The sequence below is a fragment of the Rhamphochromis longiceps genome, linkage group LG9, assembly GCF_057381845.1.
Source record: "Rhamphochromis longiceps isolate RC_006_pf linkage group LG9, R_longiceps_female_GT1.1, whole genome shotgun sequence".
Taxonomy (NCBI): Eukaryota; Metazoa; Chordata; class Actinopteri; order Cichliformes; family Cichlidae; genus Rhamphochromis; species Rhamphochromis longiceps.
Genome location: NC_140565.1, coordinates 30540967 through 30567997, shown reverse-complemented (window position 1 = coordinate 30567997; position 27031 = coordinate 30540967). Strand labels below are relative to the sequence as shown.

Here is a 27031-nt window from a genome sequence, read left to right as displayed (position 1 = left end):
CGGAAGAGAAAATCATCTCTGCTGTGCTGCTGTCTGTCTGTCACATATTCAGGGGGATATAGACAGAAAAGTCGGCCTCGGTTAGCTGTGTTTACATCCAATTCCGGAGCTAAAACAACGCTAGACTGCGGGTACAGGAGCGGGGATGGAGCCTCAGGGCAGAGACGAAGGGAAGGGGCCGGTGCTGCACATCGTGGTGGTTGGATTTCACCACAAAAAAGGCTGCCAGGTACGTGAACCCCTGCTTCCAGCTAACATCGGCTAACTGCTAACCGAGTCCTCACATCGAGTTGACATAAAGGTGCATTTTCACTAAACTTCTGTACAGTACGAGTGTCAGCTTACGTGTCTATTATGCTCTTGTTTTTTTAAACAGCGCATGCACAGTCCTGCAGTAATGCGGACATTTCTAAACATAAAAACAGTAAAAACTACAGACTTCTCACTGCCTGGCTTCCCTGTCAGGTAAGAGGGGTTAAGATCAGCTGTTTGCTGTGGGCTCACATGGTTATATAACACCAGCCCTGCTGCCAACAGTTCAGTGTTTTCATCACAGGCTGCAGCATACTCATCATCACTGCTCCTGGACCCTGCTTGTATCTGGGTATGCACAAAAATGGAGCAACAAGCCGATTAATCAATCAGTTCAGGTTTTCTTTGAGCTGTTTAGAAACATTTTCTTGGTCTCATGTCATTGTTTACTTAATATTTAGGGTCTTTTGGTCAAAAGAAGACACTTGAAACTGTCACTATTATAGGAGTTGTTGTTTAAAAGTGAAAAATATGTTTTGTGCCCAGCTGACAAGACAGACAGAAGGCATTACTGACTCATTATTCTAGGACAGCACTTGAGCAGATTTGCATGCTAAAAAGTTTTAAAAACTCCTGCTCGATCTTGCACTGGCCCTTTACAGGACTGGTTAGTTTATCCTCTGCCTGAAACAAAGTCTCTCTTTAAAGAGCCCCTTCCGTTTAAGTCTGCTGTTTCTTGATTGGCTAACTTCTAGAAGCTTGCTGAGGGGCAGTAGCACTCAGTGTTTACCTTTTTATTTTATTTTTTTTATCTTTTTAAGGATTTTTACTACATATGAAACTTTGGCCCTCCAACGGGGAGGTTTACAAGATTTCACATTTGTAGCAGTTGTTTAATTGTGAAAATAATTTGTCTGACAAATCATCACCTAAGACCAAACTCTGTGTGGCCGTTAATGTAAAGTGAGCTTAACACCCTGCTTTACTCATTCTAATTTTCTCTCACATTGTTGTTTTGTTCTTCTTCTTCTGCTGCTGATTCAAATTTCATTAAATGTGCAGTTACACACTGAACTTCCTCCTCCTCCTCAGTGGTGGTGTTGTTGTCTCCGCTCTCCATCTGTTTTTCTTTCTGCGGTTTTGCAAACAGCTGCTGCTCAAGCACAAAGATAAAACAGCAGTTCTCCTGATGTAAAGATGAGACCAGAGCCCCGATAAAGCACCCAGTGTGCAGTCTTTGTTGCCTTTAATGGGCCTGCACTCGGGGATGGAGGTGGTGGAGGTTATCGGATAAGGGTCAGCGATCTCCTGCTGGGCGGCACAAGATTGGGTTCCTGGCTCTTTAATCCGTTTCTCTGCCTCTCTTTCACAACCTCCCTCCTCCTCTTATTCACCTGCTGTCCATCTGCTTGCCTGGCAGGATTTCGAGGCCTTTTACATGTATTTTTTATTGGAAACCTTAATCAGTGATGCAGCAGGAACATCCATCACACAGAAATATGTTTACTTATGTTTTCCCACTTACTTTTAAGCATGTAAACACAAATAAAAATGCACAAATGAGCCTGATAAAGGCATTGAAAGTTTTTTAATTCCTTGCATCTGCAAAGTTTATTTTTAACAGTACATTAAGAAACATTGGCACATACATTAAAAATCTGCACCCTAACATGTTTTGCAGTTGGCTTAGTTTGTTTGTTTGGAGGATTACATAGTAATTCATGGACAGATTTGCATGAAAATGCCACAAAATGTGGAGCTCGGTCCAAATTAGACATTTCATCCATAGACACAAACTATTATTTTGATAGTCGACTAGTCACTGATTATTTTTGCGATTAGTCGACTAATCAGATCATCATCCATTGGAGGTAAAACATGCATCTTATTGCACCAGCGTCTGCTCTTATATAACTATCATTAGCTTACAGCTTGAAGTGTTTAAGGTCTGTGCTAACTAAAAATAAAGACAAGATGATAGTTTATTAAACTGTTAATGAAATTTGCAGATTGTCTCAGTGAAGTTTAATAATAAACTCAGCCGTCTGCTCCTTGCTATCTAAGATATAACAGGACATTGGAGTAAATTCTCGACCATCTCACACTTCTGTTCAATCAGTTTTCTGTGTGTCGTTTATTCAGCTGTGTGAAAACTGTAATCTAACTTTAATCTTTAAGCAGTTGTCTCTTCCACTTGTGCGGGTCCGCTGTTTTTGTTTTTCAATTGCATTTGAATTAACTCATTCTTTGTAGTTAAATTACTTTACTTCTCTCTCATTACTTCATGAGTAAGGAAATGTGATGTGTATATGAAACTTTCTAAGGTACACTTAAGTCACTGTTGCTGAGCGTTAGTAATTATTTCAAGTGCTTTCACATATGGGAACCTCAATTAGGACCCGACTCAGTAGAGAAAGGATCAATGGCAGTAGAGAAAGGAGCAAAGCTGATTAAACGAGCTGCAGACATGCCGTTCTCTTTCTCTTGTCATTAGAATTAAGTTTGATTACCTGATAGTACTGCTGTTTCTGTGTGCGGCAGTGCGAAGTGATGCTAGGAGCTGGTTTTGAGCTCCTCCCCCGAGGTCTCCTCACATACCTGAAACAGCTCACCTTGGAGGCATCTGGGTCAAATGCCTGAATGTCATATATCCTCCTGATGTGGAGGAACAGCTCTACACTCTTTCGGTCTCTACCCACAGCTTGTGGCTGCTGGTGAGGGTGTGAATGTTGGCCGACCAGTAAATCACCTGGAAAGTGTTGTTGGGATAAACTCAATTATCCTGAATAACACATTTGGCCAGGTTTTGGAATAATTGGACAAAAAGTTTGGACAAAAATATTTGAAAAGGTGTGGGAAACATCTGTTTCGAACTTTTTTTTACATTTATTGGGTCTTCAGTGTTCTTCACATTGAGATGTTGTTGTTGTTGTTTTGTTATTGACTGCCCCCATGAGTCTACTCTTAATCCAAAGCCTTCTCTGATTTAGTTGGATCTCTTTTTGCCACTCCAGTGACACCAAGTTGGCTTGAGGAGAGTGATTGCTCATAAATCCTCTGCTTCCAGGATGTGCATGGTATTTGCTTTGCAGGCCTGTTTCTAGGCTATTCCTCTGCACCATCAGTTTCTTTGGGATGATGTTCTAGGCGGCCTTTGACACTACAGTTGTGGTTGAGTTTTGCTTCGGACGGTTTCCTGTCTGAGTGAAATGATCGAGCCATTATAGGAGCTGGCTGAATTCTCACATTACTAATAACTCCTATGGCAGAAGGGACACTGAAGTGTCTTTTATTAACGGAAAGACGGTAATAGCATGCACCGTCCAACTAAACAGGAAAATTAATGATCAACATGATGTAAATTGCTGCTGCTGTGTCTTCCACTGCATACCATAACTTTCTAATAGGCAGATGCATTTGTAACTTTAGATTTTCATTTTAAGCCCACATACAAACTACAGATGTTACACTATGACAATAAAATCTGGTTTCTATAAATTACTTTCATTTTGTGAAGCACTTTGCAAGCCACGTCTTTCTTTTTAACTCCAACTGCTGTAGTAAAGTGATGTTTTTTACCACATTGTCTACCTTTACCCTTCCAAACAGATGTCGCGTAGGAAGATTTATTACTTTAGAGGCCTTAAAGCGGGTACTTAATACACAAACGGCTCATAATTAGTGATATTAGATTTTAGAATATGTGTCCCAGATACAGGAAACAGTATAACTATGATAAACACAATTAGAGCCGTTAGAGAAGCATCCCTGTATAAATTTATTATGATTACATCCACTAAAATACCTCAGTGAAGCTAAACGTCCGGCACAAAACATCACAGTAAGAAGACGTGGCAAACTGCACCTCCTGCACCTCATTAAGTTTTCATTTGAGGTGAGGGTAAAATGATTAGGAAAACACATGTGAGGTCATTCAGTGCAAGTGATGGAAATTTTCCATGACTTCAAACTGACAAACGTCCTCATTTGTATTCAGTCTGTTCGCAGATGACCCGTGTGAGCTAAAACAGCCTAAATGAGGTGTTATTCTTTCTCCGTTCTTTCCTCAGGTCGAATTTTCTTACCCGCCGCTGATGCCAGACGAGGGTCATGACAGCAACCTGCTCCCAGAAGAGTGGAAGTACCTCCCGTTCCTGGCTCTTCCTGACGGAGCTCACAACTACCAGGAGGGTACGGCACAAACTCACTTTGTAATTAAGTCTTATGAAGTCTTACAAAGATCCCAGTGTTACTTCATTTGCAGAGTGCTGACAGATTGTTTACAAATGGAGCATTTTTCTGCTGAGACTTCAAATGTGCTTTTGAAGCTTGAAGTTTTGCTTATGGGCCCGTGTAGAGTTTTCATGTTCTCCACTTGTCTCCAGGTACTCGAGCTTCCTAGCACAGCCCAAAGACGTGTGTTACAGTCACTGGTTATGTGAATGTGAACACGAATAGTTGTTTATCTCTTTGTGTCAGTCCTCTGTTTGTTGGACGGGCTGTACCACGAAGCAGGCCGTAATATTCATCAAAAGGCATCAAATTACTGACAAGATAATTGGAGGCCTCAGATACCTGGCTGGTTATTATGCCGATAAAACAGGGTTTAAATCACTGTTATTGAAGTTTTTTTATTGAGTTTTCAAAGTGTGGGAATGAGTCAGCAGGTGCTTCTCACACAGGTGATAAAATCATGATTGTCCTCCGGTGATTTTAAAAGGCTGGTGTCACTTCTGTAAACAGAGAGGTGGGTGTGAGCGATAGTGAGTGACTCGCCTGTTGTGGCTGCGGTCATGTGACGGGCCCGTGCTTCACGCTGACCTGTGAAGGCAAATAGCAGGAACCGAGCCAAGGTTCATATCTGTAGTTTCAACTTCAAAAACTACACTCATCAGCATGGAGAGGACAGTTCTCACTTCCTGCTCAGAGCTGTCAGCTGTTTGTTGGTCAGCTCGGTGATTCAGCAGTGAAAAAACGAGGGCTTCATGTAACAGAGACTGCTGTTACACCAAGAGACTGATTAGTAAAAGTATCCAGGATATTAAGGAACAGCTTGCAATAATACACCATTTAATTTAGTGAGTCATGTTTCTGGACTTCAGTTTTCATCACTTTTTAAGGGCTGAAAAACCCAGATTTGGATTCTGGGGTCACTTGCTTTACTTTAATATTAAATATCATTAGAAACTGCTTTGTTAGGTTTATTGAAATATGGTCTGGATAAAAATAGAATTGTTATTTTTTCCCAAGTCGAGGGCTGTGTCCAGAAGAGCAGGGCCTGGGGAGGTGCATCCTCTTTGAAATATATTTAATAAAATAAAATTTTAAGTAGTATGCAGATATCTGCAGAGTGCCACCGGCCTATCCCCAGCAAATGTCACTGGGCTAGGACCATTGCTGCAACATAACTGGGTGTATTTACTCAGATTTGTCATGCAGCGTATTACACACGTGACTCACATGTGAAAAATCCCCAGTTTGCGACTGGGAGGAGACATAAACACAACCTCAGGGCTCAAAAGTTGGTGCCAGGCCCAAGCCCAAATAAATGGGTGAGTTGTATCAGAAAGGCATTTGTACTTCATCAAACATGCGGGTGTTGCTTTCTGCTTTACTGAAGTACAGCTTTAATATACTTTTGATGTTTTTCTTTCTTATTATACTTTCATCTTCTACTTTTTTCTACTACATTTTTGGAAGCAAATACTGTAATTTGGCACAGTGGTGTAGTGGTCAGTAGTCAGCACTGATGCATCACAGCCAGGAGGCTGGAACCCTGAATGTTTTCTCCAGATACTCTGACGTCCTCCTGCAGTCCAAAGGCGTGTAATAAATAATGGATGAATGTATGATTAAATTTGGCTTTCCTAAACTGGCCAGCAGTATCTAAAGTAATTACAATCATCTCCAGCTGCAGCTTTAATGAATCAATAAGTATTATCCAGTAATAATGTACATGGAGCTGCAAAATGAGTAAATAATGCAGGAGGGCTCATTGCTGCATGAGCCTTGAGAGTTTACACTGGTGCTATGTCTGATCAATTATGCTGACTTCCTGTGAGCCCCCCGAGTCTAAAAAGTCTCCCTTGAATACATATCAGCCTGAGCTCCACTCGCACAGTTTTCACTGTAGAGAAATCTCTGTGGATCGGTTCCTTTGTTGCCTCCAGCGTGTTGCGAACTGATTAAGAAACAACAGCGGCTGCTTCTGTGAAACACTAAAAGCAAACAGGGAGTCTCCTGCACATGTTTGGCACTGGAAAATCACCAGTCTCATTAAACTATTTCAAAGCAGTTTTCTTAAGCTATCGCATCCTCGCACAGGTGATCCAGTCAGTAAAAAAGAAAGATGGTGATCTAGTGGAGCAGAATCTGTGTGCTGTGTTGAGCAGAGACATGAGAGCTGGATCCTGGCATATCAGGGCTGCTTGGTTGGGTTTGACGTACGGAGAGTGTGGCCTCTGCCCAGATGCCCCCGCCGTTGCCTCTTCTTTAATCTGTGACGTCCACAGTCTAACCTTTGTGACCCCACTGTCGTCTTGTTCAGAGGAAATACTAGTCACGTTGTGAAATCCTCCTCAGCCCCCCTCCTCAGACTGAATGAACGGTTGAGCCCTGAAGTTTTATTCGAGTCTCTTCCTTTCCCCCCCATCTTCTTAATGACAGAGGACAGCTGTCGTGTCGCTGCAGTTTCTAATCTTTGTGCTTTTGATTGATGACTGACGTTGTTTCTATATTGGTAAATATCTCCCAGTGAGTGTAGAAGAGGAATCAGGTTGTAAAGCACATGATTTTTGGACTCCCAGTCCAAACCTCTCAGTAATGAGAATTTCTCCTTTTGAATTCCTTATTCTTCACTGTACATAAACCATAATCATAATGATTTATCTTGGGGGGTTTTTGTTGGGTGAATTTATGTGTTTTTGAAGTTCTCTTCTGCTAATTTTGAAAAGCATTTTTTAAAATGTGTTTTTTGGGAAGCAAAACGCTTGAGATGCCTCCGTAAACAAGTTTTAAAATGCTTAAAAGGATGATGGGAATTTGGACGTCTAGTGCAGCAAAGATTTTATTTGTTCAAATGTCCAGAGTGTCCCTGAATGCACCGAAATAGTTCAACATGACTCTCAAATGCAGTCATCCTTCATTTATTGTTTCTGGCCATTAAAAAATTGCTGATTCCAAAACTGTTGATACTCAGCTCTCTCAGTAGCCCTAAAATGTTTATTGATTGTTGTTTAATAAAACAATTATCAAAGAACTCTCAATGTAAAATAGATGTAATATTCAGTGTTAGAGCCGTGCCTCTCTATCAGCTGGAACACTTAATCTGTTTCATTCTGTGGTGTCCAATTAGATGGCAGGAAATCCATCCAATGTACAATGTACTCTGCAAAATACTGCAACAAAAATTGTGTTTGAAGAAAACAACACAAAACGCAGCACAATGAATAAGCATTTCTGTCTAATATGCTTTTTTTTCTGGCGTTAACTGATTATTGAAATATTAAAATGACTGTTGTACCCTCTGATACGACTCTCTGAATCTTGGAGCAGAAATTGAGACTCATCAGATGCAGCCATGTTTTTCCAGTCTCTTAGGGTCGAGTTTTTGTGAGCTTTCGTAGCTTCAGTTTCCTGTTGTTAGCTGACAGGAGTCACACCCACTGTGGGCTTCTGCTGCTGTTTTTTTGTGTGTACATCATCAGAGATGCTCTTTTTCATACAATACCACATTCATTGCCACTCGAATCGCCTTTCTTTCTTCCTCTTTCCGATGTTCAGTTTGAACTTCTGCTGGTTGTCTCAACTGTGTCCTCATGCTTCCATGTGATTGGCTGATGGGATATGTGCAGGTGTCTGTCTTGTAAAGCCGGTTCTGAATTTCTTAAACGTTGCTTCTGATGAACTAAAAGTAAAACTTAAAGCAAACATTTTTAAACAGAGTGTAAACTGCACAAACTCTTACTCGTGACTTGTGAGCTGTAGTTAATCTGAACATGAAGAACGGCTTTTTTTTTCTTTTCTTTTTTCCAGCTATCATCAAGCAACTTGTAAATGTTTGCTTCTGCCTTCAAGTTTATCCAGTTTGGCAACTGGTCTGAAAACCTGCCGTCAGTCACTGCAGTTCCACAAACACTCTTTATCTAAACTTACTGGTTTTTATTGTATTGATGGTCTTTGCTGAATCTGCTGTTTTACCACAGAAAATGCATATCAGTCTCATCTAACTGCACACAAGTGATTTTTCTCATGCTGTTTATTCTTTTCTTTCTGCCCTTTAGCACGTAGTATAATAATGTGATTGTGTCTTTTTGTTGGTTTGCAGACACGGTGTATTTTCACCTGCCGCCTCTCAGTGGAGACACAAAGTGTGTCTATGGAGTGTCCTGTTATCGTCAAATAGAAGCAAAGGTCAGTTTATGAACGACAATACGCACACTTTAATGAGCAGGCACCTATGTGCAGCAGCTCTATGACAGAAAGCTACGCCCATGACATGGGTGGGGAACCAGGCAGTTTATGTAAATATATTTTTTAATTTTACTGATTTTGTAAGAGCCTGGTAGGATGTCATTTGCAGCTACTGCTAAAAGGTTTGAAATGTGCCTTAAACTTCCTCATTTCTTTAATAGCCACCGAGGTTGATTATTTCTGTTTTCTTTGTATTATTGAAGGGTTTTACCTTACAGTATAAAGCACCTTGAGGCCACTGTTGTTGTGATTTGGCACAATACAAATACAATTGAATAGAATAGAATTGCCTCGTCCCAAAAGCAAGAGTAGTTCCTGAAAGAAAGAGGTGTTTTAGTTCCAGGAGAAAAAGATGCCATTGTGATCAAGTGGCTAAAACTAGAGACAGAGCTGCTACGTTTGCAGGAAAAGGGTGACGTGAAGTGTGATGATCACCACTGTAAGTGAGGTCTGTAGTTTCACATTTAATAACTTCAAACATTTGGGACCCTTGCATCTCACATGGTAGAGCTGTGGACCATCCCAGATCATGTCACACTCTCTTCTCAATTTCCCTTTCTGCTCTAAGCCGTACTTCCTAAAAATGGTAGCCATGGTACCTTAACCCTAGCCGCCTGTTGGCTATTATTGTCATTATAGGATGTAAATGTGCATTATTAGGTTTCTGCATTTGCTTCACTTTTCAGACCCAAAGCTGTGTCTGTTGTTTGCATTGAGTCTAGTGAAACTGACCCAAACCTTTTGCGCTGTAACTGCAGCATCAATTTAAAGCAGAGCTTACAGAGGGAAGTTTATTTCACGATTGTTTTTTCTTGCTCGTCTTTCAGGCCCTAAAGGTCCGGCAGGCTGATGTCACCAGGGAGACTGTTCAGAAGAGCGTCTGTGTCCTCAGTCGAGTGGTGAGTCAGTCACTGGATGACTTAATTTAATAAGCTTTAATTTCAGTCTAAAAATTAAATTAAGTCAGTGGGCCGTAAAATGTTGCAGTGAGCTCACATGGAGAAGTGGAAGGAAATCGTGTAGAGAGGATGTTTTTATTTCCCGGCACTGTGGCCTCCTCACTGTCTGCTGATCTATATGTGTCACCATTGAGAATTAATTCATAATGTTTTATGTTTTACCCTTAAATCTTTTGGCTTTATAAGAAACTTCAGTTTCTTATGAGGTAATATTCAGAGGCAAACCAGGGTATTCCTTTTTTCCCCCCATACATAGGAATAAATAATTGAACATCATTTACAGGGATTCATTGAGGGGGCAAAACACTGTTTTTCCCAGAAAAATCATATCAGCATTCCCTTGTCCCTGTTGGGATTTCCACACATGGTTATGTTGCTATGACAATACAATTTTAGGGAGGGGACCACAGGCCCTGTTTTAGCAGTGCCAACTGTAGAGTGGGGGAGAAAAACAGAGGCAGGAGGAAAAGCATCAAGACAAAGGATGTCGCCACCCATGCTAAATAAATATAAAGCAGAAATTAGCCTGACAGGATTTTTATGGGTCACACTGTAAATGACTCACTCACGTACGGTGTGTTTGAATTTCCTCGCAGCCTCTCTACGGTCTGCTCCAAGCCAAACTTCAGCTCATCACACACGCCTACTTCGAGGAGAAAGACTTCTCACAGATCTCAATCTTGAAGGTGAGAAAACAGTCAGACTAAACCTGTTTGAGTGAGGTAGTAGTATTTGTACCTTCCGGTCAGCTGCTTGCTCACCTCCTGTTTTCGCTGCAGGAACTGTACGACCACATGAACAGCTCTCTGAGGGGCTCAGCTCTGGACGGATCACAGGTTTATCTAGGTACGTGCCAGATCTGTCGGATAACAGGAGGGTTTAACAACAAATCTCAGCTTTTATTTATCCTTTTCATAAACATTTTGTTTTTCTCCCATCAGGGATGTCGCCGAGAGATCTAATCCTGCACTTCAGACACAAGGTGGGGAAAATCTGATTACTTTAAGCACTAAAATCCACCCAAAATATCCTGTTTATTTACATTTTTTATTTTTAAATCTTTGCAGGCTCTCATCCTCTTTAAGCTCATTTTGCTGGAAAAGAAGGTGAGAATTCAAACTTTGATGCATCCTTCCCCTTTTCTTCATATAATCTGGTAATTTTGAGGTTCTGTCAGTCCTGGCTCTAAGAAAAGACGAGGCCTCTATGATGTGGCTCTTTTAGCTCATCTTCCCGATGACTCCTTTCAGTCCCTTTCAGGTATAAGAGAGTCCTGACCCAGTTTTTCTAGACAAACATTTCCACCATATTTGCTCTAAATATAACCATATAATGTTAATGTATACTTGGGATTCAGATATTGATCAGTATGCTTTTTAAGTTGAGTGGTGCTCAGTATTGGCAGATAACCACAGAGACAGATTCACATTGGATAAAGCTTGCTGCATCTCTGATGTCTCTGATTTGTAGTTATTTCTATTTTTAGACTTTTGAAAAAAGTTCCTGTGCCTTTTTATACACTGAAAAATGTTTCCAAAAAAATTTGTATATTTTAAACTTAGTCTTACCCACGCCTTCCCTCTTCCTTGCAGGCAAATCTGCCCAAGTTACTTTAAACTTGCAACATTTTTCTTTCTAAAAGTCTCCAAACCTGATGTCCAAGATCAGACATACAAATCTTTTTAGGCATCCATATTCATAGACCCATCACACCGGATATTTATCCTAAAACGTTTAAAGGATCGAGCTCAGGTAGTTTTCCAGTTTGCCTTGACAGCAGGGACCTGAAGTTTTGCACAGTTTCTATTAAGAAATGTCTACTGGAAGCTTTTAGCCACTGTGAATTGGCATGGGATGACCCTTTGGCTCCTTTATTAATTGTATTAGTCTTTTATACACTTATAGATCCTGTTAAATTCTGTGTGTCTCGTCCATTTTTAAATATTTAATGATCTTAGTTGCTGTGAAGTCCACCCTCCATTATTTGACTTAATACATTTTTAAGGCTGATTCCATTACTGCCATTTAAGTCCTGTTAAATTGTTGATCTGTGAATGCGATTTACTCGTGTGTGTGTGTGTGTGTGTGTGTGTGTTAGTTGTGTTTTTAAAAACGTTTTTCTGCTGTTTTGCCTTCATGTCTCACTTCTTATTCTGTCTGCTCATCCATTTTGTTCCTCTTTTCTTTCTTTCTTCTTGCTCATGTTTGCAGGTCCTGTTCTATGTGTCTCCTGTCAACAGACTAGTAGGAGCTCTGATGACAGTGTTATCGCTGTTTCCAGGTCAGTAACTCCAAGAGGAAGACAGATCTGGCACTGATCTTTTGAATCAGGGCTTTGTGACACCCGGCACAGGAGTTCTCTAATAAAACTGTTTGTGTTGTTTTTGTGTTTTGGATTCTTGTTTCATTTTATTGATTATTTTGTTCCAGTTTTGACTTTATGCTCATTCTAGTGATTATTTTCGTTTTTGGCTAACTGTTAGGCATATGACACATTCATGTTATGCAAACCTGTCCTGCAAATATCTTTGTGCTCTTCCAGTGTGAAAGGCTTTGCAGCCTGTGGTGCAATTGTAGTAGTAGACTGATAGAACGTGTTTGCTGTGACATTCGTGCAGGCATGATCGAACACGGCCTGGTGGACTCGTCCCACTACAGACCTAAGAGCAGCGTGTCAGAGGACCAGAGTTTAGTGGAGAGTGTCTCGGGTGCCGAAGAGTTCGTCTCTGTGTCTGTCACCGACATCGATAGCTCCGCCCTTGACCTCGGGGTGGAGACGGCCCAGCCTGCCACAGAATCCTCTGGGAATAGCTCAGAGGGCGACAATCACCACCTCAAGCCGCCCTCACGCATCTCTCCTGAGTCCTCCGAGAGCGAGTGGGAGACTCTGGACCCCAGCGTGCTGGACGAAGGTGGACCGCAAGAGGCACCTTCTGAGACTGAGCCAGAGCTCCCGGAAACATTTGATTCCAAACCCGGAACGCCGATCACAGTGCAGCCGCAGGCAGTCACCGGTCAGGGAGGGGTCACCCAGGGCCTGGTGTCAGGTCTGGAGGAGGATCAGTACGGCCTGCCACTCGCCATCTTCACTAAGGTAACAGCAGCGATTAATACTTCTGTTAAAAATTCTGTTTCCTTTGAATTGGTGCAACCCTCAGACCTAAATCTGAGAGGACTTTTGCCGATTGCTGTCTTCTTGTGAGTCTTTTCTGAAGTTTTCTGCGTGACCCTGATTGCACCTGTTCCTGTTTCACCTTTTTGATTAGAAATGTCTTCTTGACACAACTTTATAATTTATCAATATTGTTTAATAATTAACCATTAAAATCTCAGCTCAGACAGCTGGGTGGAGATAAGCAGGTGTACGGCTGTCATAAACACAGCGGCCTTTGTCTTTTCTTGTTTCCAGGGTTACCTGTGCCTGCCCTACATGGCGCTGCAGCAGCATCACCTCCTGTCAGACGTGACGGTGCGAGGCTTTGTCGCCGGAGCAACCAACATCCTCTTCCGTCAGCAGAGGCACCTCAGTGACGCCATCGTCGAAGTAAGTCCCGTGTGTGTGAAACTGTTGTGTTAACTTTTTAAAATGTAAGTATTTAATTTTTTTTTTTTTTTTTAATACTTCACTGCTTCAGGTGGAAGAAGCTCGTATCCAGATCCAAGACCCCGAGCTCAGAAAGATGTTGAGTCTGACCACTGCAGACCTGCGCTTCGCCGACTACTTGGTCAAACACGTGACGGAGAACCGCGACGATGTCTTCCTGGACGGGACGGGCTGGGAGGGTGGAGACGAGTGGATCAGAGCCCAGTTCACCCTCTACCTTCACTCCTTACTGTCTTCTGCATTACAGCAAGGTAAGACAATCAAAACTGTTCACAATAAATGTGTAAAATAAACACATAGAAAGGCTCTTACAAGCAATCACATGCTTCCATAAAACACATGTGGGAGCTTGTACGCATTTAGAAATGGACGGGGCGTTTATATTAGGTTTAATGTCTTCAACTAAATCACAACAGACAGAATAATGTGTGAAAAACAGACAAGACGAGCGGGATAAATAAATCTATCCTGCATTTCTAGCTGTTTCCACATCTGATAGTTGGTTTTAACTTTATTTCCAACTAGTACAACTTAAAAAAAACCTCATAAAGCTCTCATCCTGTTTAGATGCCTTACTAGTCAGGATTGGCGCTGCCATATTGCATGTAACTGATGTCTTTGTTTCCCATCTCTTCCTTTCAGATAGCGAGCGGCTGCTGGCAGATTACGGGGCACCTTTCGTCACAGCGTGGAAGATCACCCACAACTACCGGGTGTGGTACAGCAACAAGCACCCCGGCATGACCGCCGTCACCCCAGGGTAGGTGGACAGGAGAGCGACTGACTTCTGTTACCTGCAGCTTTTGAATGTTTCTTATTTGTTTTTCATGATCCCATCTTCTCCGTTGTAGACATCCGTTCCAGGGTCAGTACAGCGTAGCCGACGTAAAGCTACGACTCTCACAGTGAGTGCAATTTCATGTTATCTTATTATTATTTTCTTTTTCTTCTAAAAATCAGGGATTTGTATCTAGTTTTAATAGCAGATAAGATGCAGGGTGAAGCTTCACCCCATCGCTTGTTTTCTGCAGCTCAGAGCGTGTATGTTGCTGCCCTCTAGTGGTGGTTAGAAGAAGTCAAAGCTGCAGCAGCAGAGGGAGCAAGAGAGTATGGGGCTCCTGTCTTTAAAGCCTTGCTTAAAGACTATCTGCAGAACTTTCCCTCTTTATTAAACCAAACACAGAGTTTGTAAAGTGACACCTGCAGGATGCAGGGAGTACTCATCGTGAGACCTTGCCCCGCCTTGACCTTAGTTGTCAAGTGGTCCCACGAAACCTTGGCTGATTGTGACGCACTCCCATTTTCACACCTTGGCTTGTGTTATTAGGCACAAGATCAATAGGGGGTCCATAGCTGGACTCCCTTAAGGTGTAATAGACCTCCCACCCACTCCATGACATGCTGGTCAGTCACAGGAGCACGTTCAGTGAGAGACTGAGTACCAAAAAGCACCACTGAACCCACTGTAACCAAAATAATTTCCCCTAAGGATCAATAAAATATTCTGATTCTGATGACCCTCTGAGGGACACTCCCAATAGGGCTTACAAATCTGGGACTCTCCACCAGTTCCTCTCTGAACTGAAGAAGCTTCTTGGATGAGAGGTGAAAAGAAACTTGAACAAGTCCAGACGCTTTTCTTTCCAAGCTACTAAGACTACGATGACCTTAATGACTGAGAACCTTCAGACATGTTTTGTTAGTACTAAACTCTGCATTCAATACTGTTGACCGTTACATTATGCATACGTGCTGAGATACTGGGCGGGTGTATCAGGGTCTGCCTAGGAGTGGTTCTCTTCTGTGCCTGCTTCAGGTCTTCTTCCACTTGTCTTCTCAACGATGTGATACAAGATCACCCCCCCAGGCACATTCTGAGCATTTTTAAGATAAGTTCTCCTTGTTTGTTCCCCCTGCCAGACGTTTTTTTTTTTTTCTTAAAGTAACACTTTAGGTATCCTTCCCACTTTTGCTGAATCCTCTAGCTTTTACTTTGAAGGAGCTGTCTAATTTTTAACACATGCAAAAGTTGATATATTTGTACCGTAAAGATCTTGACAGTTTATTTTTAAAAAAGGGCCAAAGTTACAAATAATGATGCCAGCGTTTGTGTAGGTAAACCCTATGAGCCAAAGGTTCAGGCTTCAGATTCCTCTAAACGCAGTTTCAGTGTTTTCTACTGTTGGCTCTGTAATGTCACAATGAGGGGTTATCAGTTTTTTTTTCAGACGGGCAATAATATGAGAGTCTGCACCAAGGCCCAGTAAAATATAAATAAAGTTTATTTTGAACTTTGAATCATGCAATTGTTACTCTAAAAAAAGTCCAAGGATGAAAATATGGAGCTGGAAATGGTAAAACAGTGTTTGCTTAAAATGCCAAATGAAGTAAAAATAAGTCAAAATATGGGAGATTGAGAGTCCCAGCTCTGAAGAATGTGTTCTTAAAATTTTAGCGTCTGTTTTTAGACCCACTGATGATTAAATTTCCAATGGCTGTCAGGCTCAGTGCACCCAAACACCCCAGCTGTGAATACTTTATGAATACAGTATATGACAAGGAGCAGCAGGCAGCGCGTCGCTTGGATGGATATAGCAGCTCAGCGGTCAGAGTCGTCTCGGGTCGGGGGTTGCAGTGGCAGCGAGGGTCTCATATCAGCCGGAGTCATTAATTATGAGTGAGTTTCATTCTCAAAAACGGAGCCAGAGACTTCTTCAGCCTCAGCTCCAGTTTCATTCCAGGAAGTGTGGATGAAAGGCGACTCCGTCCACAGCTGGAGTGCCGCGTCTAGTGTTACGCTTCAGATAAATGCCTTCCCACCACAAACACACACACACAGTGGAGAGTGTCTAGGTCCCTAACTTAGCTTCATGGTAGGATCTGCTTGGCTGTCATACCCAAAGTTCTCGCTTTACCCTCTGGTGTTCGGTGACATGGCCCCTGAGAAATTTGTCGTAATGCTTCAGTAAACAAACACACAGACAAACAGCACAGGGTTAGATTAGTGTAACTGCACAGCGTCCAATCAGGAGACTTCTACTAGATCAACAGACACCCCTGCGCACTTTTAGCACATTTACTTTGAAAAATTATAAAACGTATAAATTGAAAATAATGTAAAATTAGCAAAATTTCAAATTAAAATTCATTAAATATAATAAAACATATTTTGCAGTTTAAAAAAATCATAAATTATTGAATAATTTTTAAAATACTTTTTGAGAATCGGAGCAGTGACTCTGCAGACTGCGCAGGAAGATTTTCTGGTAATCGGCACATAGAAATGACTTGATTTAAATTTGGCAGGTGTCCCGATTAGGATCACGTTCCCGTTAACCTCTGGAGCGCTTCCAGTACGGCTGCTATATTTAGATTTGTGAACATCTCCGTTTACTATGAACAAAATCTTTGCAACTGTTTATTTCCGTAAAGACATCAGAATCAAATATCAAGTGGCACTAAATAGGATGAGAAAGGTCACCGATGTATTACAGTTATTGAATCAAGAACGCGCGAGAGTTGTCTTTTAGTAGAAAATAAATAAATAAAAACAAATACAATAGAAACACTGAACGAGTATTTTTACACATGCAATATAAAATATTAAGTATAAAGAAGCCAAAGCAAAAAATTAAAATAGTCACAAAAAAACAGGATGATTATTTGTGTTTGTGAGAACATATTGTGTCATTTTATTTATTCAGTTATTTATTTATTTATTGTGAAATAAAAACTTCCAATAGGAAGTATATTTAGTGTCTGCAGGACACATGTTGTCCAGATGCTTTAGTATCACCATGGCAACCAAGAAAACAGAGCTTTAAAATGAGTAGTATGTGCTGTACTTTTTCCTAAACATAACCAAGTCTTCAAAATCTTCTTTTTTCCACAGAAAACATAGCATTATGACGATGTTTAATAAGTTTTAGTATTTTAACTTGGAAACTTCAAGTAGAAATGCAAAAACCTCTGACATAAATGACGCAAACTCTGGTCTTTGGTGTGAACCGTGTGAACACTTCACCACCCAATCCCCCCAACTTCCTGTTTCTCCTTTTAATTGTAGAAAATATTCATTTTGTGTAGATATATCAGTACATATGAGACTGTGCAGCTGAAAAATTGTGCTCAGTCAGAAAAATAAGGAGTGGAAATTCATGTGCAGGCATAAAAGATAAAAAAACAACAACAAAAAAAACAGGAGGACAATTTGTATTGAGAAACATGAATCAGTAGATTAGAAGTCACAAGTGTTTTGCAACCTGCTGCGTTGTATCGGCCAAGACAGCTATGAGTCACACCAGCCAATAAAACAGCATATTAAAATGTTCTATCATACCAAGAAAGCTTGTTGTGTTTTCTTTATTAACATGTGTCATCGGTGACCTTTTATTTATTTATTTGGTGTCCGTCAGTCTCGGGACATTCTCCTGACCCCAAAGAGCTGCCTTGGTGCTTCTCATCAGCTGGAGAATCAGCAGAAAGCTCTCCCCCTGTGTTTCCCTGCATCGGTAAACACAGAGCTGTTTTACTGCAACTTGAGACATCACGGCTGGGGAAGAGGGGGGGACTGGTGTTAGTGGGGCAGACGGTGACGAGCCTGATGTATCCCACTGCTTGGGAAAGTTTAAAAGAAGGCTGAGTCTGTGCACTCCACTCAGCTCATCACTGGATTAAAGAAAGAGAAAGACTCAGTGCCACGCTTGACTTCCTTGTGAATGTGCTGTGTTGCATGTGTATTATTGAAGCGCCAGGAGGGGGCTACTAAAGGCCAACTCTTTTCATGTCCCCTTGTCATCAGCAGTGGACAAAAAGCAGCCGGTGGCAGAGATGCTCTCAGAAAACAGAGTCATGTGATGAGCTGCACGGCTGCAGAGACACGCACACACACACTGATTCTTTACTGTTGGCGTACCGCGCTCTGCTATATAAGGAGCTGTTTTTTTGGGTCACTCAGCTCGATGGAGAGTGCACACAGACGCTCTGGGCTTTCTGGAAACCAGTGTGAAACTGGGTGGCAGGTTTACATGTGAGCCACAAAGTTTCCATTATTTCACCCAGATTTCCCCTGAACACATTCAAAGTTAAGATTTTTTCCAGTGCTGCAGTTCATCTTGAGCAAAACATTTAAAACCGTGATTCTGGATCTCGTTCATTAGTATTCATTAGTATTAAACTAATACTCTAATTTTGATGTATTTCTGATCATATGTGAGCTTTAAGATCTTAAGTAGGTTTCCTTAATCATGTGTAATGAATAAACATAAACCACTAAACCAGTGTCAAGAGCCATCCTTAACCCTCAAGCGACCAGGCTAAGAATATCCAGATGGGATCACTTGTGACTTATCAGGAATTCAGTTGTTCATGTACCAAACAAGGAACAAATTAACAAAAAAAGACGAATTTGCAAGGAAAAAGTAACAAATTCTCAAATTAAAAAAGAAAGTGTTTTGTTTTGTTTTTGTTTTTTTTTAACTGAAAAATTGCAACATTTTCCTGGAAGGGGGGGGGGGGGGAAAGAAAAAGAAAATGCCAGAAATTCTCAAGGTGAAAGCCACAGACTTACGAGGAAAGAAATCACAGGTTTCTTCTTTTGTTTTAAAATTTGTGAGAAAGAAGTAACGAATTTTATAAGGAAAAAGTGACAAATTCAAAACGAGCCCTTTAAAGCAAATCGTGTTCTGGCTTTTCTTTTTCCCCACTGAAAAACCAAAATAAATTCCACAATATATTTTGTAATTATTAACTTACAAAAAATGCCCACTGTAGCAAATATGATACAAATGAACACTCATATATGCAAATTAATATTTCATTTATTTTAAAGACCAATCGGAAGGTTCAATAAACACTCAGTTCTCAAAAAATGTTTCTTTTGGCAATTATTTCATGGTTAAGGCTTTAAAAAGTTTTTTAAATTTTACATCATATTTTCTACAGGAATACTTTCTTGTTAATATGAAAGCCGATAATATCAAAACAAAGGAACCGCATATTTCCACAATTTCTCTACATGAAACGAATGTAAAAGTTGTGAAATTATTGTTCGGACACATTTTGACCATAAGAAATTGTCATAACAGCACATGTCAACAGACGACTGTGATGGTAAATTAACCCACATTCATATAAAGGAGATTATATGGATTAAGTTTAAAAAAAGCTTTGTTTAGTGTCAGAATGTTTAAAATAGTCTCAAATCCAACATGACAGGAATTGTTAGCAGTGCTAATGGACGTTAGACACTTGCATCAGGATAAGCTTTGTTAACAGGGACGTTTGCAAGACCAAAATAAATAAATTAATGGTGCTTTTGTCCCTTACTCATATATTTTACTCTTACTGATATATTTTATTTTTCTAGATTTATACTAAATATGGTCTCCAAGAAACCCTGGGAACAATGTGCTGCAATACAGTCATATACAAAAGATGATTAAACAACAACAATCATCCAAACATTAAAGACAGCTGCTAATTTTGCAAGCTTTGCAGATTTTTTTTATTTAAATTTTTTTAATTTGACTACTGGTGGCACTGTTGAGTCGGTGATGGTAACAAATGGGGTGCTGAAAATATAAAACAAACAGATTTTATTTTATTTTGTTCATTTAGGAAACTTCTACTCTCACTTATATTCGGTTGCTTTAACTTGCGTGACCCAACTGCCCTGCTGGGATTGTCCGTCAGCAGATCCTCTACTTTAGCCAAAAAGAAGTACAGCGAGGAGAGGTTCCTGCTGAGGAAATGAGCAGCCACAAAGCTGGATTATTGATCCTAGCAACATGGGCTTAGCAACCGCAGCTTGTTTGGCAGATCCACTTGCAGGCGACAGCGCTGCAGGGCGCTGCCGTCTGACTCCAAGATGCCGCAAAGTTGACGCTCTGCTCTGCTTCTGCGGCTCTGTGTGGTTTGAAGGAATGATGGCACTACGCACACGTCTCATTTTCTGTTTGGTTTTAGGTTTCATATGTAGACTTTACATCCTGCAGGCCTCTCAGAGCCACTCTGAATCTTGGCAGCAGTTTTTCTTAGTGGAAATCTTGAATGTTTGCTTTAATATTCACAGTTATTGCATTGATTTAGTTTATTTTCTCTGCCTTTTGATGTGTATTACACTTGACATAATAGGGCCAAAAAGGGAGGAAGCTCCCAGGAGAGGATGGGTTATATTACAGAAATGTCACAAATTTATGAGGAAAAGAAACTCACATATTTGAACTTTTTTAAAAATGAGTTAATAAATAAACCAAAGATGGACAAGAAAAATTCCCAGACTGCAAATTTATCATTATTAAGACATAAATTGAGGTTTTTTTTTTTTAGTTTTTTTAAATTGTCAAACTTTAGAAGAGAAAGAAGTCAAGTGAAGCATAAAAAAGTAACAAGTTATTGAGGAAGAAAGTCACGATTTTGTGACGGGAAAGAAGTCACACATTTAGGGGGGAAAAAATCAGTTATATGAGGATGAAAAGTTTTATAAAAACCTTTTTCAATAAGTCCCTGCAGACTTGTAGTCTGAATCGCAGTCTTTTAGGTTAAATATGGCCATAAATATGGAGAATAAAAGCGAGAGCCTGCCTTCATATTCATTAAATTCTGTCTTAAAGATTTTCTTGTTTTCCTCAAGCATTTTATTTAACATAACATAAACATAAATAAGACAAATTGAGACTTGTTGGCTCACAGAACATATGTGAGTGTGTTGAAATCCAGTGACGTAATCACATCACCTGTAAGTGCATCCCAAACCTCGGCGTTGCGGGCCTCTGGTTTGATTTTCACGTGTAGTAAACTTGACAGTGAGTTTATGTTCAGATGAAACGGCTGATTAGAGGCTTGAGTGACAGACGTCTGCTCTCTGCAGCTGCTGACATATATCCCCATCGTCTTTTTTAACTACGCCGCTGTTTGCCCAGATGATGCAGGAGTGAGATTCCTGCTGAATGTCAGGTCAGCGGGGATCCGCGTGAAAGGTTGTGTGCTGGATTCGCGCCAAGCTGCTGTTCAGATAAAGCTAGGCGCGGCCGCATTTAGCCCTACATTTGTTGTGAAACTTAGTCGTCTTGTTTCCGCTGTTGGGTCAGCTCCGATCATCACATTCACCACCTGTGACTGATGCTCAGCCTCTTTGCTGTTACATAATCCTCTATAACAGGTTTGTGCAACATTGAGCAACAGCACGTTTATGTGGTTTCTTTCCTGGAAAGGAGGAAGAATTCCTTTAGTGTCAGATTGTAGACAGGGAGATGAAAAGAGACTGCTTGTTCTGGGCGTTTGAACCTTTTGTTTTCTCTTTGCAGCTCGGTGCAGAACAGCGAGCGAGGGAAGAAGATCGGAAACGCCATGATGACAACCAGTCGCAGTGTAGTCCAGACTGGGAAGGCAGTCGGTAAGGCAGCTGCTCAGTTAAACCCAGATCAAACTGTTACCAGTCAACATGTCATTAAAGTGCAAACTTTGAGCTTTAATTCAGCTTTCAGTTTGAGCCCCAAAGAGATGACAGTACAAGTGAAGTAGGCCATCATTAGGCTGAAAAATAAATCTATTAGAGAGATCCAACAATGTGGCACATTCCTAAAAAGCAGACGGGCTGGCTCAGCATCACCAAAAGGCCTGGAAAACCACTGAAGTGGATGATCACAGAATTCCATGGTTCAGAAAAACCTTTTACAAAATACAACCAAATGAAGCATTTTTGAGGAGGTATGCATATCATTGTCAAAGGCAAATATAAATACAGAAAGTTGACAACAAGGGGCAAAAAACACCAGTTACACTCAAAAACAGGAACGCCACATAAGACTTGAAAGACTTATGGCAGGAATGGGGAGCTCCAGGCTTTCAAGGGCCAGTGTCCTTTAGATATCACCCTGGGTCAACACACCTGAATCAAATGATTAGTTCATCAACAGGCCTCTGGAGAACTTCACGACATGTTAAGGAGGTAGTTTAGCCATTTAAATCAGCTGTGTTGGATCAAACACACATCTAAAACCTGCTGCCCTTGAGGCCTGGAGTTCCCCCACCCCTGACTTATGGCATGGAACCAGGAAATGGAACCTTCACTTCAATTTCAGCTTGCTTTTATTTATGTATTGCCAAATTACCACAAGAGTAGCTCTCAAGGGAATTTATATTGTAAGGTAAACACCAAGCAGTAAAGTACAAAGTGATAATGAACCAAAGCAAACCGCAAAAGCAACCCAAGAGTTTCTAAAGGGTAAAGAAATTGAGTATTCTTCAGAGACTTAGTTACCTGATCTCTGTCAAACACAGCATGCTTTTAAGTGTTTAAATACCAAACTGAATGAAGTTTTATAAAAGACTGTAGAAACACTTACAGACCTAGCTGTAACCATGACTTTGCCCTTATTAAGTAATCAAATGTCTACTGTAAGAAATCGTTCTGGTGTCACTGTAGGAAAAACAAAAAAGTAAAGTGAAATTCTCTATTTTCCACTCTCAGGTCAGTCAGTGGGAGGAGCATTGACCAGCGCCAAGACGGCCATGTCCACCTGGTTCTCCACATTGGCTCAGCCGGCACCAGCATCCACCCCAGCCTGTCCTGAACCTGCCACTGCAGTCAAACCGTGACAACTGACACCCCCGGAAATCCTCATTGACTCTGTTTCTGTGTCATCCTCTGATTGTGAAGCTTGGGGGCCGACAGAGTGAGCGCTAGTTTCATGAAGGATAGTAAATCTCTATTCAAAATCAAATGAGAGCCATCTGAAATATACAGCCATAAGTTGGTGTTTCTGGCACTTTTTTCCAGCATCATATTTGCGGGGCGCATCCCAAACAAGGAGGCAGACACTGCCTTTGTGTTACCTGTACAGTCCATAACCACTGTGAGGCAGAGACTGCCACTGCTTTTGATCAAAGCCAGAAAATTCAGCAGGTTGCATTATTATGTCTGACCGCCTCTTTCTCACTGCTGCCGTTTGTATTGCTGGATGCTTTCCTGTGAGACACTAGAGATGCTGTTCTGGAGTTTGCAGTGTTCACTCTGTGCTGCATATTTATACAGTTTGTCTAAAAAGGTGACTATTTTGCTGAGAAATGACATTAAGTAAAATATATATAGAAAACATAAGTCACAGCATTGAATGGAAAAGCATGATCTGTGGTCCCTTGAAAGTTTTAATGGTACACATTTTAAATGCAGTCTGGATCCCGTTTACCAGTCCCCTGTGGTAACATTGTGGTTAATGCAGTAACAGCGTGAAATATAACGTATCACTTACAACAGCAAATCAAGTGGTAATGAATCAGAATTATCGTTTTTTATTTAACAGGACTGATTTTAAATGAAAAAATCAAAACAAAAACTTCTTTATAATAGTCGCTAACATCATCAAATTTAGCAAGCTAATGCTACTTTTTAGCTAGCTTGAGAAAAAGAATATTATAAGGAACATTATTGATTGCTTGATTTTTTTTTTTTTAAACAAATAACAAACAAACAAACAAACACCAAACAAACATAGCCAATGAAAAGTAAGTTAAAATTTCTGTATTATTTAAAAATTTTGATTTACTTTTAAGTTAAAATTATTAGATACCCAACTTCAAATGTTGACTCCTCTCTAGAAGCTAACCTGAAATTTTAATTTATGGATAGTAAAAAAGTCAGAAACAAGCTTTCCTAGAAAACATGCAGTTATAATGATTGACATTTTTTTTGAATATTGTTTTTAAAAAGAGAAGAATTTAATAAGATGAGTCTAACATTTTTTTAAGCAAAAGTCCCCCCCCCCCCCCCCCAAAACTAAAACACACAAGAAAATTGGCTAATGTTACTTTACTTTTCAACTAGCTTACAAGTTAAAAAATGTAATTGTAAATGTAAAATTAAATTTCAGATTTCTTTCCTTTCAGATGGAACTTCAGACTTCTAAGTCGTTGTGATAACAACATTGTGTTTATGACTTAAAGTTTATGGACCTTTAAATCTTTAAAATCTTTGCAAATGTAGGAACTAATACGTGAACACTATTAACATGACCATAAGACACTAATGTTACAAAGAGAAATGTTGGTTTGATGTGACCATTCAAACAAAGTTAACCAGTTAACTTTGTTTGAATTTTTTTTGCTGCTGTTACCAGAAAAACAGACTTTTTTTTTTTTTAATGGCAAATGTTAGCTTTAGCTAGGTAACAGCTAAAGAAAAAGCTGGCGTAAAAAACCCACCAATGTTACTTAAACTGGCTTAATTTGGCTGTTCCAGGATATTTTGGTGAGGAGAAATAAAATAATTTTATTTTAGACAATAACGGGAAGGAGTCAAAAAGGAGAAAATGGGAAGCATTTTTTTAAACTAACTTGTAGCTTAAGTTACTGAGTCCACTGTATTGTTTAGTATCAATTATTTTTACATGTAAATGTTTTTATTTGATTTACATTTTGTCTGTTTTGTGGAAATATGTAATTAAAAACGGTATCAAATTGAATAATTCTTTTCAGTTGACATTACTTGATTAGTCATAGCTCTAGATTTGATTCACTCCTACATAAATATTACAATTCCAAATTTCAAATCGCGAACACGCTGTTATGATAACACCACAATGTTATTACAGAAATCCTTGTGAACCTAATGTCTGATTGTGATGAAACCCAGCTGTGTTTGACAGGGTATTGTAATCCCTTACCTAAGCCTTTTTGTACTTTACTGTCAGTATACATGCATAAATATCTTTTAAAAAGTATATTTGAAGATGGTAAAGCAGACAACTTATTTATTTCTTGTGTAACTTGTTGTCCCACGACTATCCATGTTTTGTTGTAACAACACTGGAAAAAGTCCCAGTCTGTGGACCACTGTGTATTTGCACAAAGCAGCTGTTATATCTTCTTTTTATGGATCTTTACCTTGTATAACTGTAATTTTGAGGTGCTTGAAGGATCTTTTCCCTCCATGCTACAAATACTCAACAACTGTTGGATTAAAAGTGGTCCAGTGAGCATGCTCTGTCCAGTCCAGTTTTACAGTTTTTGTTTTCTTCTTCACGCTTCTTTGGACATTGACTCATTTTCTGGTGTTTTGATTTAGAATTAAGTATGTTAAATTGCTAACTGTAAAGAAAAGCTGCTTTTTAAAATCCTCTAATGATATATTTTCATTTTGTATTTAAGTATATATATATATGAATGTATTATGAATTCAGATTCAGATTATTTTCTTGACAGATGCTTTTAATGTATTGGAGAAGGACATCGGGTTAACTATATTGCTGTATTAAACAATCAAAACAAAAACCCACCAGACTTATTTTTAGCATACACGGGAGCATTTATTTTCCTTTATCCCTCTGGGTTTTTGTCTGGGAACAAATGTAGGTTAGTCCACCACCCCCCACCCCACCTACACAAAAAAAAAGCGCTGGTGTGTGAGTGAGAGAGGGGGGGCTGTTGTTGTGGTGGCAGCACCACATGGCTCGACAAAAACACAGCACAGTGTTGTCCGACAACTGCACGCTGGCATAACGGGAACTCATGAATCCGACGACCTTGCATGTGGCTTCACCCAGAGAATCAGAAATTCACACCCACCGAATCCCTCCTTCAGGGGAACTCATTTATGTTTTTAAATGATGCCTAATGATTAGCAGAAATCTAAAGAGAAAACCCTTAGTTCCGTTTCTGGTACATAAACATCGATGTTTGTGTTTTAAGTTCAGTTATTACCCAACTATTTCACAAATGACAGCATGTTTCCACTTTCAAAACCTTTCTCCAGACTCATTTCTCACCATCCTCAGTGGTGCTTGTCTATTAGAATTTTTCTAATGCGACATATTGGGTTCAGATAATTTCAAAAAGTAAAGTAAATGACAAATTTGTCCAAACTTACCCAACAGCACTAAGTCCTAAACTCCTGAATGTAAGCCTCAACATTACTGTTTTGACCATTTTTGGAGCGTTAAGGCATCAAAAGGACAAACGAGAAGAATTCCAGCTTATTCACTCAAGTTCGCTGAGGTGAAGCCTAGCAGACATCACTTGACCAGCTTCACTTTTCAAATTGGCCACACCCGACCCCAGCATCCACATGGATTAGATTTACAGTTGTAATGAAGCTGAAAAGGTTTCCCATATCCTATATCTAGAATCATGTTTATTCTGCTGCAAAGTTGGGCAGTTTCACATGAAACAGACTCTAATTACTGTCTGCAACATCTCTGTGGAACAGGGGACTTGACTCAGCTAGTTGTACTCCTATATAAAAGCAAGGTTGCTGATGAGCTGTGTGATTTTGCAGGTAAATCGCTGTTGTGCAGCAACTGTGTCACTATTTGTGGAAGAACTTCTTTCAGATCTTAGGTTTTGGCTTTACTCTATGTAAGTTGTTAATGTGAAATAGATGGAAAGATTTGCAATTAATTTATCACAATCACTGTATAATCTCAAAGAGACTGCATTCAGTTGCAGACTGATAGCAGACTGACTCAGTCTCGTTGCTATTTTATCACCACTTCAAAGCACCAAAACTGCTTCGGAGGCAGCAACTGACTAGTTGCAGATCTGGTCCCAGTCTTTGAAGCAACAACTGAAGTTGCAACATTTTGCTTTTGGTCTCCATCCCATTTTTCTACTGTGACTAACGTTAACGGGAAAGTAAATCTGAGCAATTTGACAGAAACTATTTTGTTTCTCGATTTCATGTTTGCAGCCTGGTGTTTCCATTTAATGGTATTGATGGCTTCACCAATATAGTATACAAACGCGTTGC

The 27031-nt window shown here is 40.1% G+C and overlaps 1 protein-coding gene across 1 annotated transcript; it reads left to right on the top strand.

The window, feature by feature from the left end:
* Positions 1–5: 5 nt before the first annotated feature.
* Positions 6–25265, top strand: avl9 (AVL9 homolog (S. cerevisiase)). The gene is made up of 16 exons (XM_085419209.1): positions 6–229; positions 4323–4443; positions 8579–8664; positions 9552–9623; positions 10280–10369; positions 10463–10529; positions 10625–10665; positions 10751–10789; positions 11895–11964; positions 12302–12777; positions 13093–13227; positions 13319–13538; positions 13930–14047; positions 14139–14192; positions 21594–21682; positions 22760–25265. The coding sequence occupies exons 1-16, from the start codon at positions 146–148 to the stop codon at positions 22885–22887; spliced, it is 1890 nt and encodes a 629-aa protein (XP_085275335.1). The 5' UTR covers positions 6–145; the 3' UTR covers positions 22888–25265.
* Positions 25266–27031: the final 1766 nt, after the last annotated feature.

Excerpts from the sequence above, each read along its gene's own strand:
- avl9 (XM_085419209.1), top strand. The coding sequence starts at position 146 with ATGGAGCCTCAGGGCAGAGACGAAGGGAAGGGGCCGGTGCTGCACATC. Across the intron at positions 4,444-8,578 it reads AGCTCACAACTACCAGGAGG|ACACGGTGTATTTTCACCTG; the intron begins GTACGGCACAAA and ends GTTGGTTTGCAG. Across the intron at positions 9,624-10,279 it reads TCTGTGTCCTCAGTCGAGTG|CCTCTCTACGGTCTGCTCCA; the intron begins GTGAGTCAGTCA and ends ATTTCCTCGCAG.